The sequence below is a fragment of the Schistocerca piceifrons genome, chromosome 8 (genome assembly GCF_021461385.2).
Source record: "Schistocerca piceifrons isolate TAMUIC-IGC-003096 chromosome 8, iqSchPice1.1, whole genome shotgun sequence".
NCBI classification, from domain to species: Eukaryota; Metazoa; Arthropoda; class Insecta; order Orthoptera; family Acrididae; genus Schistocerca; species Schistocerca piceifrons.
Window position 1 is genome coordinate 197,347,277 of NC_060145.1, and position 18,313 is coordinate 197,365,589.

The 18,313-nt window shown below is 42.5% G+C and overlaps 1 protein-coding gene across 1 annotated transcript in view; it reads left to right on the forward strand.

Moving 5' to 3' along the window:
• Positions 1-18,313, forward strand: part of LOC124711853 (sodium-coupled monocarboxylate transporter 1-like) — a 213,702-nt gene that overhangs the window by 136,068 nt on the left and 59,321 nt on the right. Inside the window, exon 12 of the mRNA XM_047242080.1 lies at positions 13,051-13,137. Within this exon, the coding sequence (XP_047098036.1) occupies positions 13,051-13,137 (87 nt within the window). The remainder of the gene's footprint in view (positions 1-13,050; positions 13,138-18,313) is intronic.

Genomic DNA, 18,313 nt, shown 5'->3' on the forward strand with positions numbered 1-18,313 from the left:
TACTGGAGGGCAGCGTGGAGGGTAAAGATCGTAGAGGGAGACCAAGAGATGAATACACTAAGCAGATTCAGAAGGATGTAGGCTGCAGTAGGTACTGGGAGATGAAGAAGCTTGCACAGGATAGAGTAGCATGGAGAGCTGCATCAAACCAGTCTCAGGACTGAAGATCACAACAACAACAGTGCAAGGCCCCAGAAAATGAGGAGTAAATTTACTAAGATTCCCGCCACGCACCTGCATCCCCGGGAAATTGCGGGCATAAACTTGATCTCCTGGTCTGCCCTTAAAGGTTCTCGATTACGATTATAACGCTTAGCTTGTTTATTATGGGCTCTGAGCATATTCGGCCTGACCTTGTTCCAGTTTTCCTTGATAATACAAGGACTAATATCGGCTGGAATTAGATCTTGAATTCCCCACAAGTTCGAAAGGGAGGAATTAACCGGATAGGAAGGGATGAAGGTGGCGGGCGTAGCTCGCAAGGCTTCGTGAGAGGCGGTATTAAACGCTAACCCATGGAAGACTGGAGTCCCATTTACTAGGGGTTTTCTGATGATAAATAATCAACGCGGACTTAAGATTTCGGTTAATTATCTCTGCAAAGGCCCCCTAGGGACAATATGGTGTGGTCGTGATATGCCTGACACCATTCTGTAAACAGAAGACCTTGAAAGGAGCCGAAAGAAAAGCTGGAGCACTATCGCTAACAAGCTGCCTGGGTGGGCCAAAAACACTGAAGACATTAGTTAAATGATAAATAGTGACGGCAGCGATAATGTTACGGCTCTGGAGGAGCCAGGTGAGTCTGGAGAACCCATCGATGATAACTAATATTTATCGATGGCCCTTCTTACTACGAGGTAACGGTCCTAAATAATTAATATAGGGCTTTTGCATAGGACAGGACTCTCGTTCAGCACTCAACAAACCTTGCTGATGAGCATTCTTGGGTTTGGATACACTACACAAACGGCATTGTGATATCATCTCTCTCACATCTCGGTCCATGAGGGCCATGTTAAATGCTTCTTGGTTTTTTGGGAAGTACCTAAGAGGCCACCCACCAACGAATCATGAAAATAACGAAAAAGCCGGGTGCAACAAAGCTACAGCCAAACAGATCTTGCGCTGCTTAGCCTCGCCCTACCTCTTACAGAGAATACCACTCTTAACAACTTACTCACCCGACAGCTCTCCTGCCAACACACGTTGCTTGATGGGGTCCAAACAGGGTCCTGATCCTGATGCTGAGCCACATCTCTAACAAGAGGGGAATTTCACCCAACACCATACAATTAAAACTATCTATCTCTACCTGCTGGTTTTTCTCACTAGGTTTAGTTTCGGCGAACATCCCGCTGAGGACATCTGCAAGGATATTTTCAGAGCCCCTCACATGTTTAACTTCAAACTGATATGCCGAAACGCGAACTGCCCATCTGGCATTACGGCCAGTTTTACGTGACCTAGCCAACACCAAGCTCAAAGCCTGATTATCGGTTCCTAATTGCAAAACCCGATGTTCAAGGTAGAGGCGGTATTTCTCTAATGCAAATAAAACGGCCAAAGCCTCGCACTCGTACACGGAGTACTTGAGTTTGGCATCAGTTAACAGACGAGACGTGTAGGCTAATGGTTGTCTCTGCCCCTCAGACTCCTGTAGGAGAACAGCTGAAATACCAGCCTTAGAAGTGTCAGTTTGAACAACAAACCTTTTATTAAAATCGGGTACCTCAAAAACCTGAGGATTGGCTATCACTACGTTAATATGCTCAAAGGCAACCTCCTGGGCGTGTCCCCATTCAAAACGCACGCCCTTTCGGTGTAACTGATTTAAGGGTGTTGCCAACTGAGCAAAATTTGGAACGAAACGCCTAAAATACTTTGCCACGCCTACGAATTAGGCAATTCCCTGGTTATCAGTAGGTGGAGGCAAAGCCCGTAAGGCTTTAGTTCGCTCTTGGTCAATGCGAATACTCTGACCCGACACTGTATGAACTAAGAAAGATACCTGCTCCTTGGCTATCTTCATCTTACTAGGCTTAACGGTCAGCCCGGCTCCCTGTAATCTAAAAGAACTTGCTGAATATGCTCCAAATGATCCTCAAACGAACGACTATAGGTAACCAAATCGTCCAAATAATAATACACACAGACAAACTTCAAGGACATTATCCAACAAACGAGTAAGCACAGACGTTCCAGTTGCTAGTCCAAAAGGAACTCTGTTGAACTCAAACAAGTTCCAATCAGTACAAAATGCGGTAACATGTTTAGTCTTCAGCCAACGGAATCTGATAATAGGCCTGATTCACATCAAGGACCGTAAATCAATTAGCGCCGGCAAACCAAGTAAAAGAATTATGCAGATCAGATAGCGGTACCGATTCAAGGACAACCTTAGCGTTTAAACGGCGGTAGTCAACCACAGGTGTGAAATCACGTCCCTGATCTGGGGGAAGCATAAGCAGATGTAGAAGGCCTAATCACCGCTTGTTGAGCATCTGAGATATCTTAGGCTTAGGGGGTGAGAGGCGTTATGGGGACTGCCTAACAGCAATATTGTCGGACAGATGGATATGATAATCAAGAACGTTAATAACACCCAGGTTATCACTAAGGAGCTAGGGAAAACAGTGCAACAAATCGCGTAACTGAGAAGCCTGATGGGGCAAGAGATGGACCAAATCAAACTCGTCAGCTACGACCTCAACGGCCAACGCCCCAACAGTTCGATGAACACTACTTTTAGCGCATTCGCAAAGGCTAAACTTCTCTCCAGAAGCGAGTTTAAAGAAAAGGGTGTGTCCGGAATAATTCAAGACCAACCCGGTTTTATTGATAATATCACACTCCGAAATTAGATTAACGGGCAGTTCCTTAACCAAGGCTAAAGACATAGGCCAGGAAAAATTTCGACCGATATACTCACCCGGACCCAACCATGCAGAGTCAACAACTGACCATTGGCCACCCAACATCTCTGCACCGGTGAAGGGACCGACCGAAGTTTCGTGAGATGCCCAAATTCCAAAAACCACTCGAAGCTCAATAATGAAAAGGAACTACCAGAATCCAAAAGAGCACAAGCGGGCTCGCCACCTACCCGAGAATAAACGTAAGGCAAGGGAGGTGATGAGGGAGCGACCGCCCAAGTACGTGAATGTTTGAAAGCTCGAACCCGAGTTCGCGGCCACACCCGGTGTCATCTGTTGGCTCTGGGTGCACGAGACTGAACACAAGAGCGCACCACATGAGCCGTACCGCCGCAGCTGAAACAACGCCGGGGTTCCCGTTTGATAACTTCAGCGAATGTAGATGCTCCTGAATCAGCGCCGACGTCCCGCCCCTGAAGCTCGTGACGTACATGGTTCTCAAGTGGTAATGAGGATGCTGCTACGATCACGTCATGGAGCTCTTCCCAGGTTGAAGGCTGCTTACGGAAGACAAAATGCGATTTATCCGCCGCAAGCATTCCCCTAAGAACGATATAGACTAATTCTTGTTCAGGTAAATCAATTAGAAAAGCCAAAGAGGCTGTCTGAACTCTACCGACATACTGATGTATCTGCTCCTTACCCCACTGCACTTCCCAAATGTAACAACACTCAAGTTGTTTACGAACCCCGGTGGTCAACCTTTGCCTAATTACGAGTTCCCTTATTTGCTGCAAGGAAAACCCTTCCGCCATGGCTCACTAGAGGAAGTTCTGCAACTCGCCTCTAGCTAGCGGGTACAATAACGACAAAATTACTTGGTGCGGAACACGAAAGGCGGCCGCGTGTTGTTCTAGGCGAACCAGTAACTACAATAATTTTTCCACCGGATCAAGTCGCTCCACAACTAATTCAGTAATATCTCGGAAGAAATAGGCCAGAGGATTCGGCAACTTGGCAAACACAGCATCTAACTTGGCAGAGGATGTAACAGTACCACCACCCTGCAGGCTCTCATTCTCTCCCTGACAGCGCAATTCCCTATCTTCAGCCTTCCTCCCATCCAACAACAAATACGTAAGCTTAAACTGTAATGCCCTCACCAAAGGTACCAACTCAGTGGTTAATTTTTTGTAATGATCTTTAAATCTAACGTGCTTAAATCCACTATCCGATTGGTAAAATGCATTAATTGTGCCGCACCCTATTCAGCTGACTGTTACTAGGCTGGGTACCCTCCAAAAGACAAACAGTGTCTTCAAGGCCTTCAATAGCCTCAACCAAAAATTCAGTTGCTGTTCCTGTCTCACCCACTACCGCCGGCGTGACGTCAGCCGGCTGGCACCTTATTGTCAAATCGTAAACAAGATGGTCCTTTCTCAGCAGGCCGATCCCCGGGCACTGTCTGACTGCCATGACTAAAGCACCTGAAACAAGTAACAGCGAGAATAATGTGGTGCCACAGAACACGAGCCATACGAGAGTGAATCTGACAGCAACTCGAATAGCAAGCACAAGCGCAACCACGGTCTGCTACCAGTGAGACGCCCTGCTAAACCCGCAGGACAGGACAAGTAGTTTAAGTTGTGGAAAGGGGCCAAAATAAGCGGATTTCAGTTACACTCGAACATACAACCATTTATTTGATCAAACATAACATGAGCGAAGAAAAATTAAAAAAAAAACAAAAACAGAGCTTTAGTTTCTGAACTTATTATACAGCTGAATTCGCCGTACAATCTCATGCCTGAAGGGCAAGACCACTTTAATTTAATAACGACTGAAATCCAATAACTTGAAAGCTCAACCAAAATCATAAATTTAAAAGGCAAAGCCTTATCTTAAAACAGTTCCTTAACTAGGCTCAAGGCCCAAAGAGTCTCACACTTTAAGAGCAAACAACTTAAATTCAAAATCGGCTGAAGGCCCAACACTTAAGACTCAATAACACTAATTTTAAAAATGCCAAAGGCTTTACGTAAAATGCCGGCCGAGATGGCCGAGCGGTTCTAGGCGCTACAGTCTGGAACCACGTGACCGCTACGGTCTCAGGTTCGAATCCTGCCTCGGGCATGGATGTGTGTGATGTCCTTAGGTTAGTTAGGTTTAAGTAGTTCTAAGTTCTATGGGACTGATGACTTTAGCAGTTAAGTCACATAGTGCTCAGAGCCATTTGAACCTTTACGTAAAACAGTTCTTAAATCAGACTGAAGGCCCAAACCATCTGACGCCTTAAGGGCAAAACAACCTTAATCTAAAGATCGGATAGAAGACATACAAGTACAACAACAAGTACAAACAAGAAATGGCAGTACACCCAAGGGCGCTCAGAAGCTCCGAGAGTCGGCCTGGAATTCAAACACTAATGCTCGTTTAGGTGTGACAGGCAGTCAGCCCAGCCATTGTCGATCCGACGACAACCCAACTGACAAACAAACAGTCAGTGGACCCATCGACAAGCTAAGCTCCACTCCACCCGATCAGCACACAACAGGGAGTTCAATGGAATAACGTAGAAGGTACTGGCACCCACAACCAATTATACATTGAGCTGTCAAACTACACACTGTGCTGGACAGCGACAAGACGATGAGGAAAATACATTGTCTGAATGTACGTCAATGACAAGGACAGGTAACCGGAACGTTAACGGCCACAAGGCAGAAGATTCCGCTGATGCACTTCAGTTCAAATGACGTGCAGTTAAACTCCACCGAAGGGTGGCTGAAATTTGTCGACTTGAAAACACACGTTGTTGCTCGCAGAAATAATCCAACAGCCGACAAACGAACTCCAAACGACACATTGTCAACAGTCGCGACTTGCTGATAAATTAAGTCCAAACTCAACTTTCATGTCCAGGATAGGTGAGCCACAAACCTCGTAGCAATGAGAACAGCACCACACACTCCGACACCACATAGAGGCTGCCAGCGGGCCTGGCCAAACTACTCGCTGCGGAGATTTCTTCACTGCTCCATGCCGACCGATCAACTGCCTGCATACATCCCAGCCAAAAACTATAAACAGTCCAAAGATAGTCCAAGGTGCGAATATCGATACACACCGCTGCTGCCACCCGCGGAGAGAGAGGATAGCAGCATCATCACCATAACCGCAGGAGACTAAACACAGAATATTAACAAAGATTTAATCCAACGCATAGCATGAGCCAGCCATGGCTCAGATGCCTTGAGAGTTTATTACGTTTCCCATATAAGATAACTGTTCATTAAAAAGTGGTCACTTGTACTTATTGAGTTTAAGTCCATTACTCACGTAACACTTCAAATAACTGTCTCAAATTACGCAAATTTTCATGCTTCATAGAACCAGAAACTACGATATCATCTAGGTAATTACGCACTGAAGGAATCGACGCACAAAGAGTCTGTAAGTACTGTAGAAATAGTGCTGGTGCAGAAGCACATCCAAACAGAAGCCTCTTAAATTTTGTAGAGATCTAAATGAGGCAGTTCTGCGTGCTCGCGGTGCCCCTACACGATAATGCGCAAATTTACCGGTTTCTTTGGCTCTTCAGTGTACAATTGTGTATCCCAAACCGCCCTGTTATTATGAAGAAATGAAAAGAATTTATGATGAGATAAAGGAAACTATTTCGATAATTAAGGTAGACAAAATGTAACTGTCATGGGGGACTGGAATTCGGTAGTTGGAAAAGGCAGAGAAGAAAAAATATTTTATGAGTATGGAATGGGGGAAAGGTATGAGAGAGGAAGCTGCTTGGTACAGTTTTGCACATAACATAATTTAAACATCGTCACTGGTTTAAGAATCACGAAATTAGGTTGTATACATGGGAGAGACACACGGACACTTGAAGCTTACATACTGATTGCACATTCGTAAGACAGGAATTTGTAAATCAGATTTTAAACTGCAGAACGTTCCCAGGGGCAGATTGGACCCTAAATATGTATTAATGGTTACAAACTGCAGATTAAAACTGAGGAAACTGCAAAAAGGAAGAAAATTAAGGAGATGGGGCCTGTACACTTGAAAGATACAGACATGATTGACAGTCTCAGAAGAAACATTAAACAACGATTTACTGAAACAGGGGAAAACAATGCATTACAGGCTTTGAGAGATGAAACAGTGAAGGCAGCAGAGGATCTAATAGGCAAAATTACAAAGCCCCCTAGAAATCGTTGAATTTAATTGACGTACGGAGAAGAAAATGCAGCAAATGAAGTAGAGCGAAACGGAATACAGACACAGAAGAAAGTATAATTAGAGAAAAGATACATGCTACCTATAGGAAAATTAGATAAGCTTGCGGAGAAAAGAGAAGCAGCTGTACGAATATCAAGCCTCAGATTGTAAACAAGTATTAAGTAAAGAAGGGAAAGCTAAGAATTGGAAGGAATATATGTAAGGAGTATATGAGAATAACGAAGTTGTAAAAATCGCTGTAGAAACAGAAGAGGAAGTACATGATGAGTTGCGAGATACGATACTACGAGAAGAATTTAACAGAACACTGAAAGACTTACGTCGAAACAAGGCCCCAGGGATAGACGATCTTGGGAGAGTCAGGCGTGACAAAGTGACTAGAGGCCCTACGATTCATCTTAGAAAGTAGGTTAAAGAAAGGCGAACCATCGTTTATAACATTGAAAGATTTGGACTATGTTGATTGGAATACACTCTTTGAAATTTTAAATTTAGGAAATCTAAAATACGGAGGGCGAAAGTTTATTTACAGTTTGCATAGGAACGAGACTGCAGTTGAAAGAGATAAAGGACATAAATGGGAGGCATGTGTTTAGAAGGGAGTGAGACTGTGTTGTACCCTGTACAATGAGCAAGCAGTAAAAGAAATTAAGGATAAATTTGGAGATGGTATTAAAGTTCAGAGGAAAGAAATAAAATGAGATTTGCCTAAGACAATGTAATTCTATCAGAGGCAGCAAAGGACTTGGAAAAACAGTTGAATGAAATGGATAGGGTCGTGAGGAGAGGTTATAGGAAGAACATCAACAAGACAAAGCAAAGGTAGTGCGAAGCAGTTGAATTAAATCGATGCTGAAGAAATTAGGTTAGCAAATAAAACATTAAAAGTAGCACTTAAGTTTTGTTATTTCGGAACCAAAATAACTGACGATGAGCGAACTACAAGGGATATAAAATGCAGAATGGCTATATAAAAAAAGTACGTTTGTAAAAGAGTAATTTGTTAACAGATAATAGGGATGCAAATGTTAGCCAGCATTTTCTGCATGTTTTTGTCTGAAGTGTAGCCTTGTATAGAAGTGAAACGTGCACAAGCATGTGGCGCTATAGGAAGATGTTGAAGATTGGATAGTTGGATCAAGTAACTAATGAGGAGGTACTGGATCGAAACCAAGAGAGGTGGCGCAGTGGTTAGCACACTGGACTCGCATTCACGAGGTCGACGGTTCAAACCCGCTTCCGGCCATCCTGAGTTAGGTGTTCCGTGATTTCCGTAAATCGCTTAAAGCAAATGCCGGGATGAGCTCCCTTGAAAGGGCAGGGCCGACTTCCTTCCCCATCCTTCCCTGATTCCGATGGGACCGATGACCTCGCTGTTTGGTCCCCTCCCCAGACAACCAACCAACTGGATCGAATTCGGGGGAAAAAGAATCTTACTGCACAATTTGACTGAAAGAATGGATCTGTTGACTGGACTTATCTTGAGACGTGAAGGAACGTTTATTTTGATAATGAAGGGAAGTGCGAGGTGTAAGAATCGTACGGGGGCACCAAGAGATGAATATATCAAGCAGTTTGAAATGGATGTACATAGCAGAATATTTCTCCTACTATATTGCAGATATACTTGGCAGGACTGCAGGCAGTGTACGTGATTGCTGGCAGTGGTGGTCACGAGAATGCACGGTCGGAAGAAAACCAGGCTCCGGACGGCCACGTGGCACTACCGAGACAAGACAGTCGTTTTCGGCGTATAGTGTCGTAACGGCGACCGGAACGGTCGTCTGGTAGTAGTGACGGAAACGCGGCGGGACCCGCGGAGCGACCTGCGAACAACAACACAACGGGAGAGGACGGACACGAACAACGGAGGACGTTACGACACAACAAGAACAGACAACAGAGTAACGAACCAAACAAGACAACCACGTCCACGGGAATAGAAACACGAATGTCAATACGCTGTCTGAGGCGATATGTCCCTAGACGCACGCGATGTTAGACTGCTGGCCGAACTTTTTTTTTTCTTTATTGTATTTCAATTCCCCATTGGTGCGGGCTGGCAGCAGCATATACGCTGCTCTTCAGCCGAAAGACATAGAACAAACAATAGAAGATATTTAAAAAGAACAAAGGAGAGAATATGGTGAACAGAGATATAAAAAAAGGGGAAACATCATGGAAGGCAATAGACAAAAAACGGGGTGACCGTAAAATGGAGATACAAAAACTGTTAAAACTGTTTAAAAGTAGCACACACAAAAAGCCACACACTGCGACAATTAAAAGAACACAAGGAACAGTATGACTGGAGCATAAAAGGTATCGGCGGATGGTGTAGCACATAACAAACACTGACGGCGAACCTCAAGGCAGTACACAATTAAAATCACACCTCTTGACGCACAGGAGAAGCAGCACTAAACACAACACTGATGTGGCACACTGACGATGATCAAAACAGAGGATCTGCCAGGCACAAGGAGATGAGGGAGACTGGAAGAAGTTCGTCATCCAGGAGGGGGAGGCGTTGGAAATTGCCCTGATGAAGGAGATGGAGGGTGTGAAGGTGAAGAGAGGGAGGGATACAGCGATAGAGGCGCGGCAACCGGAAGGGGGGGGGGATGGAGAGGAAGGAGGAAACCAGAGGGTGGGGGGGATCAAGCCTGCAGACAATATAAAGGATGCGGAGATGTTGGAGGAACAGGAGGAGGTGGGGGAAGGGGATCAATTCATACAGGAGCCGTGTGGGGGAAGGAAGGCGGATACGGAAGGCAAGGTGGAGCGCATGGCGTTCAAGGATTTGGAGGGCCTTGTAAAAGTGGGTGGGGGTGGAGATCCAGGCAACGCTGGCATAACAGAGGATAGGACAGATGAGGGATTTGTAGGTGTGGAGGATGGTAGAAGGATGCAATCCCCATGTCCGGCCAGACAGGAGTTTCAGAAGGCGGAGGCGGAAATGGGCTTTCTGCTGGATTGTCTGGAGATGAGGGGTCCAGGTGAGGTGTCGATCAAGGGTGAGGCCAAGGTATTTCAGGGTAGGGGTGAGCTTGATGGGACGACCATAAAGGGTGAGGTAGAAATCATGGAGGCGAAAGGAGCGAGTGGAGTGGCCTATGATGATTGCCTGGGTTTTGGAGGGGTTGAGATGGAGGAACCACTGGTTACACCAAGTGGTGAACTGGTTAAGAAGGGTTTGGAGGGTACGTTGAGACCGTTGAAGGGTAGAATAGAGAGCCAGGAAGGCGGTGTCATCAGCATACTGGAGAAGGTGGACTGGTGGGGGTGGCTTGGGCATATCAGCTGTGTACAAGAGATAAAGGAGAGGGGAGAGGACAGAACCCTGGGGGACGCCAGCCGTGGGATAAAAGATATGGGAGTTGGTGTTGTGGAGGGTGACATAGGAAGGACGGTGCGAGAGGAAGGAAGCGACCAGACGGACAAAATTGATAGGCAGGGCGTAGGTTTGGAGTTTAAAGAAGAGACCGGGATGCCATACACGGTCATAGGCATTTTGGAGGTCAAGGGAAACAAAAATGGCGGAGCGACGGGAGTTGAGCTGGAGGGACAGAAGGTGAACAAGGTTGAGGAGTTGGTCTTCAGCAGAGTGCTGCCCGAGTGCGAGGCAGGCGCTTAAGTATGCTATCGGGGGCGCCGCTATTGGCCGCTGGGACCACGTGTTCCACTAAAGCGCCCTCACACTAAAAGCGGGTCAGGGGGCGCGCGCCACCACAGCTTACAGCGTGATGGTGCAGAAACTTCTATGGGTCTTCGACGTCCATGACGTCTGGCGCGGATTCAAATTCCGCGGCGTGCGGTACCAGATATAGCTCTGGCGCATTGTATTGCATCTGCAGCAGCAATTGGAGCAGCATTTGCCGCTAGAGTGACACAACGAACTGTTACACACCTATTATTTAAAGAACATCTCTGAACCAGTGACCTGTAGCTATCATTTCACTGACCCCCAAACCTCCGCCATTTGCGACTTCAGTGGTGTCATGCGAGAGCTCATTGAAGGGCGGGGTGGAAGTCTTTGTGTTTTCTGATGGAAGCTCGTTCTGCGCGGTGCCAGTGACGGCCGTCGTTTTGGGTTAGAAGGAAACCACTTAAGGGCCTGCACCCAACCAGTCTGGATGCTAAGCACACTGAACCTACACCTGGAGCTATGGGTGGGAGCGTATACCGCATGGAAGCATGAACAATCTCGAAGTTGTCCTACGCATGCTGACTGCAAAATTGTACGTCACGTTGGTAATTGGACCCGATGCGCTGCCATTCATGAACAGCCTTCCAGGGAGTGTTTTCCAACAGACTGCGAGAAAAAAAAAAGTGCTGTGCTGGGAAAATGTGAGGTTTACTTTTCTTTCTCGCAGTCAATTTTAACCACGATAGCGGGGCATGGTTTACATTAGACACATTGTATTTTCCATGTATATTCCTTCTTCTCATATACAATTTCAAACAAAAAATGTATACACTGGCCGGCTGCCGCTGAACCACCTTCCTGCTTGTGGCATACTTCTTCTATCCCCTGAATTTTAACTACAAACGTTCGCTGAAGTGCGCTATATACATGCCTATTCAAAATGAAGAAACAGAATTAAAACATTCATTGCTACCAAACTACAACAGGAAACAGTTCTAAAGTTATGACGTTCCTGGAAAGAGTAAGTTCGAATTTTTATGCATTCAGTGTGAGCACCACGACAAATATGAAAACGGTGACTCATTTCTCGCACACACTAAGAAGCTGGTCTCTCATTATCGAATTCACAGCTTTAGTAATGCGATGTCACAGACTTTCAAGAGTGTCAGGCATAGTGTGGATAAAAACGTGGTCTTTCACGTAACCCAACAGACGAAAATCACACTGTGTGATGTCTGGAGACCCGGTAGGGCACCGGCGATGAAATTCGTCTTCTGCTTCTCCTCTTCCATTCCAGCGTCCTGGAATGGTGCCATTGAGGTAACGTCGGACGTGCTTAAAAAGAAGAGGAGGAGTAGAACGTGAACTTCACCGCCTCTCAGGTCTCCACACCTCACACATTTACCTGTGGGGTTATGTAAGACTCCCCGATTTTATCACCACTATTCCTGACACTCTTGAAAGTCTGCGACATCGCGTTGTTGAAGCTCTGAATTCGATAACGAGAGACCGGCTGTTTTCTGTGTGGCAGGAAATGAGTCACCGTTTTGATATCTGTCGTGCAACACGTGGTGCTCACACTGAATCGATACAAATTTGAATTTTTCCCTTTCCAGGAACGTAAGAATTGTGTTTCTGTGGCTCGTAGTTTGGAAGCAACAAATACTTGCAATCAGTCCCTTCTTTCTGAATAGCCCTGTATTTATAAGTTGGCAATAGTGATGTTCAATAACTCTAATGCAGTTACTTTCCGCTATGAGTCTTTAAAAGGAATCTCTATCACCTGAGCTGCGTCTTCAGTTGACGTGGTACCAGCCGTGACATTATATGAAATTACTGTACAGCCTGCGGATCATTTCATTCAAAATTACCTATATTGCTGAATTTCAAACACATTTCTACTAACTAGGACAATATTTCATACTAAAGTTAGTGTCGACTGTTAATCACACATTAGGACAACTCAAAAATGGTTTCTTTATGGACCTATGTTTATTGAAACGTTCTTGGTATCATTATAGTCCGTTTACATTTATGTCATTTTTTTCGTTAGTGAAGATACGTCCTGTTCACATGCGGAGAGTGCTGGCTTGTTAAATAACTATTACACAGCTCCCAGTTTCAGAAGGGAATGAAATCATGACATACACATTTCACGTTACGACTAATTCTAACATTGTCACGGAGCAGCATAGCATGCTTAAGTTGACTTTTCAGAGTAGTTTTCCAGTTTTCTTTCTCACACCAGCGTCCTTTCGTTTCTTGCAGCTGTCCATATCGCTGGGTTCCATGACAACGGGTCCTGTCTTGGGCGTCTTCAGCGCTGGCATGTTCCTGCCGTGGGTGAACACAGTCGTAAGTATTTTAACGCATAATGGTCTCACGTGACCCACAGAGTAAGTTGCAAATACATTTTTCATAAATAAAAGTATTCCGGGTGTGTTTATTTCAGTTTCCCAAGTGTTTATTTACGACACGTATTTTCGAGCGAAAGCTCCTTTGTCAGTATTCCAAGATTGAAACAACGTTTTTCATTGTTGCTTGGCGACGTAGAAACAGCTGCGGGAGGTTACTTGTTATATCAAGGGAAAACATATGAGCACTAGTAAAAATAATAGAGTACCGCATAATAATATACTTTCATACTGCGAGAACCTGCTTCCCCGAGCGTTAGAACTCAAATTAGTCTAACCTTTTTGTTTTCATTACACAAATAAATAGTCATCAAACTTATGTACGAAAACATTGAGAAAAACATTTTAAACACCCCGGTTTACTTGTTCTGTGATCACGATCGTGTTGGGTACACATATTTGATTTCGTTAATATATTCCTGGTCGGACGAACCTTCACCTCAGCTTAGAGGATGTGCGTCATTCACAGTCGGTTTCTTTTTTTTTAACACTGATAGCATATTCTCTGATATGTATTTATTTTCACATAGGACGACAGTCATTCACAGATTAATGTAATAGGTAATAGCCACTGTCATTTCAGTTTAAGTAGTGTAGCTGATACCGTGTTGACTACTCAGGCACACATACATGTTACTGATGCAAAAGGCAGCTCACTAGACACTGCTACTATACAGCATATTTTTACATAACAAAGAAAGAAAGAAACAAGAAAGAGAGAGGAGGGAGAGATACTTGGCAAGAGATAAACAGCTATAAAAATTAAGGAATGAAAAGAAAAGAAAGAGAGAGGAAACTATCTTAACATAATCAACAAATAAGGAAACTTTTATACATACAATATCCATGGACTCAAGAAATGTTATTGTATATCTCTCAAAGTATGACATTAATGAGTGCTGTGAAATTAAGTTTTAAATTTCTAATGATGATTTATGTCAGTATAATGTACAACAACCAGCAATATATATATATATATATATATATATATATATATATATATATATATATATATATATATGTGTGTGTGTGTGTGTGTGTGTGTGTATAGAAAGGAACAGACTGATGAAATAATGTAACTTACAGAATTGAAACAATATGTACGAATAATAGTACAAAACTGACTAACAAAATCAATAGACAGGATGAAACCCTTATAACTCTGTTACTAATAAGCATTAACAAACAAAGTGTTAACAGCCAGGTTTTTAAAATGTCGTTCTCAACCTGGAAATAATGGCAAAACATGTAGCCTAATCTAATAAGTCAATTGAATGCCGCTGTAACAATTTAATTAATATAAAAGTACTTGCAAAACAGATTTAAAATGTGAATAAAATATTCATAAAACTAGCGTGCTTGTGGGAAATATGCAGAAAATGAATAAATCAGCACACAAAAAATTCTTTACATTAGAAGTATACTACATCAGAACAAAAATACAAGACTATTCGTGCAATTGCTTACTGCAACTAAGCAACTATAAAGACATACTTCATTTCAAGTCTGTGTACGCGAAGCAGTGGCACATTAATAAACAATTTTTAGTGAGAAGGCCATCTTTTCTAACTATGCAACCTATATGTTGATGTGAATAACATACGCTAAATTCGTGTCGGTTTTATGGTTGTTGATGTGGTCTTCAGTCCTGAGACCGGTTTGATGCAGCTCTCCATGCTACTCTATCCTGTGCAAGCTTTTTCATCTCCCCGTACCTACTGCAACCTACATCCTTCTGAATCTGCTTAGTGTATTCATCTCTTGGTCTTCCTCTACGATTTTTACCCTCCACGCTGCCCTCCAATACTAAATTGGTGATCCCTTGATGCCTCAGAACATGTCCTACCAACCGATCCCTTCTTCAGGTCAAGTTGTGCCACAAACTTCTCTTCTCCCCAATCCTATTCAATACTTCCTCATTAGTTATGTGATCTACCCTTCTAATCTTCAGCATTCTTCTGTAGCACCACATTTCGAAAGCTTCTATTCTCTTCTTGTCCAAACTATTTATCGTCCATGTTTCACTTCCATACATGGCTACACTCCATACGAATACTTTCAGAAATGACTTCCTGACACTTAAATCAATACTGGATGTTAACAAATTTCTCTTCTTCAGAAACGCTTTCCTTGCCATTGCCAGCCTACATTTTATATCCTCTCTACTTCGACCATCATCAGTTATTTTGCTCCCCAAATAGCAGAACTCCTTTACTACTTTAAGTGCCTCATTTCCTAACCTAATTCCCTCAGCATCACCCGACTTAATTAGACTACATTCCATTATCCTTGTTTTGCTTTTGTTGATGTTCATCTTATATCCTCCTTTCAAGACACTGTCCATTCCATTCAACTGCTCTTCCAAGTCCTTTGCTGTCTCTGACAGAATTACAATGTCATCGGCGAACCTCAAAGTTTTTATTTCTTCTCCATGAATTTTAATACCTACTCCGAATTTTTCTTTTGTTTCCTTTACTGCTTGCTCAATATACAGATTGAACAACATCGGGGAGAGGCTACAACCCTGTCTTACTCCCTTCCCAACCACTGCTTCCCTTTCATGTCCCTTGACATGGTACAGTTTAATAATCTATATGCACTGTAATCCATAATATTTGCCTGAAATAATGCACCTCAATTCAAAGCAATTAGGATGCACAATCATTTTGATGCTGAATTTAACAACGTGGTAGTGATTAAATTTCTTACTTTCTTCCTTGAAATTTCAAATGAGATTTGAAAAGAACCCACTCCTACAATTTATATATTAAAGAATTCATTAATTTATCATGTATCTGCTTGAGGTAATTAGTTTCTTTATTCATGAGGTTTAATAACTGTTCCAGCATTTTTTGTCACGTGAGATTCCAGTCTTTTTTGAGTGCGTCACATATTGTTCAGATATGTGTTTGAACGGAACCTTACATGTGGCGTACCGATGGTGCCATGACAAACTATCTATCATTGGGTTGGAGTCTTTAAGTCTTACATACCAGTTCTTGTGGTTCAGAAGCAATCTTCCAAGTTCGCACATAATGCGTGGTACTGGGCTTGAAGCTGAACTATAAGTGGAAATTAAAATTTGCTTTGGGCTAAATTCTCTCTGAAACACTTTCATAATTTTTACCTAAACTTTGTGCCATTATCGCTAAGAATGCATTCTGGTTTTATGAAATTCAGAAAAAATCTAACTTTGTAAGCGTTATGCAGCAATTAGAATAAATATCAGAAAAGAACGTATCTTTGAAAAAGTTTCAGTACTACCATTATGTGCATTAAACTGCTTTTAAATCTCGTCACTGATTCACGCACACCGACTGAAACATCGTACTAGGTTTGTCATGTACTATACCAGATATATATCCTTTATGGTGCTCTTCTGAAACTTTCGTCTTCTGACACAAGTCACAAAATTTTATTGTTTCACCAGCTCGTTTCTTTGTGTTACTAAATATCTAATATTTTAGCAATTCCCTGAAGGGTTTACTTGGTCGAAAGTATGTGTCCGTTTTGTGAACGTATTTCATACGATGATAATTGGTATAAAATATTCATTTATTTAGGTAATATTCCTTAATCTGTACTGCAGTAGAGTTGGATTCAAGAGGTTCAGTCTACAACTTTTTTTTACTTTCTTCAATATTTAGTCTGCATCCTTGTATTGCCAAAACGATATGCAGTAATTTCTTGATAAACCTGTTTCCTGCCGCTGGTAATAACTGTTCCAGCATTTTTTGTCACGTGAGATTCCAGTCTTTTGTGAGTGCGTCACATACTGTTCAGATATGTGTTTGAACGGAACCTTACATGTGGCGTACCGATGGTGCCATGACAAACTATCTATCATTGGGTTGGAGTCTTTAAGTCTTACATACCAGTTCTGTGGTTCAGAAACAAACTTCCAAGTTCGCACATAATGCGTGGTACTGGGCTTGAAGCTGAACTATAAGTGGAAATTAAAATTTGCTTTGAGCTACAATTCTCTCTGAAACACTTTCATAATTTTTACCTAAACTTTGTGCCATTATCGCTAAGAATGCATTCTGGTTTTATGAAATTCAGAAAAAATCTAACTTTGTAAGCGTTATGCAGCAATTAGAATAAATATCAGAAAAGAACGTATCTTTGAAAAAGTTTCAGTACTACCATTATGTGCATTAAACTGCTTTTAAATCTCGTCACTGGTTCACGCACATCGACTGAAATATCGTACTAGGTTTGTCATGTACTATACCAGATATATATCCTTTATGGTGCTCTTCTGAAACTTTCGTCTTCTGACACGAGTCACAAAATTTTAGTGTTTCACCAGCTCTTTTCTTCGTGTTACTAAATATCTAATATTTTAGCAACTCCCTGAAGGGTTTACATGGTCGAAAATATGTGTACGTTTAGTGAACGTATTTCATAAGGTGATAATTGGTATAAAATATGCATTTATTTAGGTAATATTCCTTAATCTGTACTGCAGTAGAGGTGGATTCAAGAGGTTCAGTCTACAACATTTTTTACTTACTTCAATATTTAGTCTGCATCCTTGTATTGCCAAAACGATATGCAGTAATTTCTTGATAAACTTGTTTCCTTCCATGGTCTTTAGGAAGTTACCAATATGACTGCCAGATTTTTATTGTCAGCCACGTGGAAGTGATTACAACCGTTGCAGTCTGACTGCTCAATTATTCCTCTTTACAGCATTTTTTAATTTAGTGATCCACAAGTTCACATTTTAATAATGAAATAGGATAAAGTTCGCTTATGGGTAGCCTATGATTCTTGACAAGTAACTGGCATTTACAGCCTTTCAATTAACCTTGCTGAGTTCGAATTCCCTGCTTTCAATGGAAAACTTCAAAAATATCTTCTCACATATAGCATTACTTTTATTTCCAACTGCACTAATAATTCTCACATTATTTTCTGAAACACTGGAAAGCTCGATACGCTGAACAGTTGGTGATATAATTACTGCAAAACTGTGATAAATTGACAACAAAGTCCACAATAAATTCTAAATTGAATCGACAGATTTGAACTGGTATAATAGACATTAAGACATTGTCCAGAATTATTTTTCCTTTTTCTCTCATGCTATGGTCATGGCGTATGAGATAGCA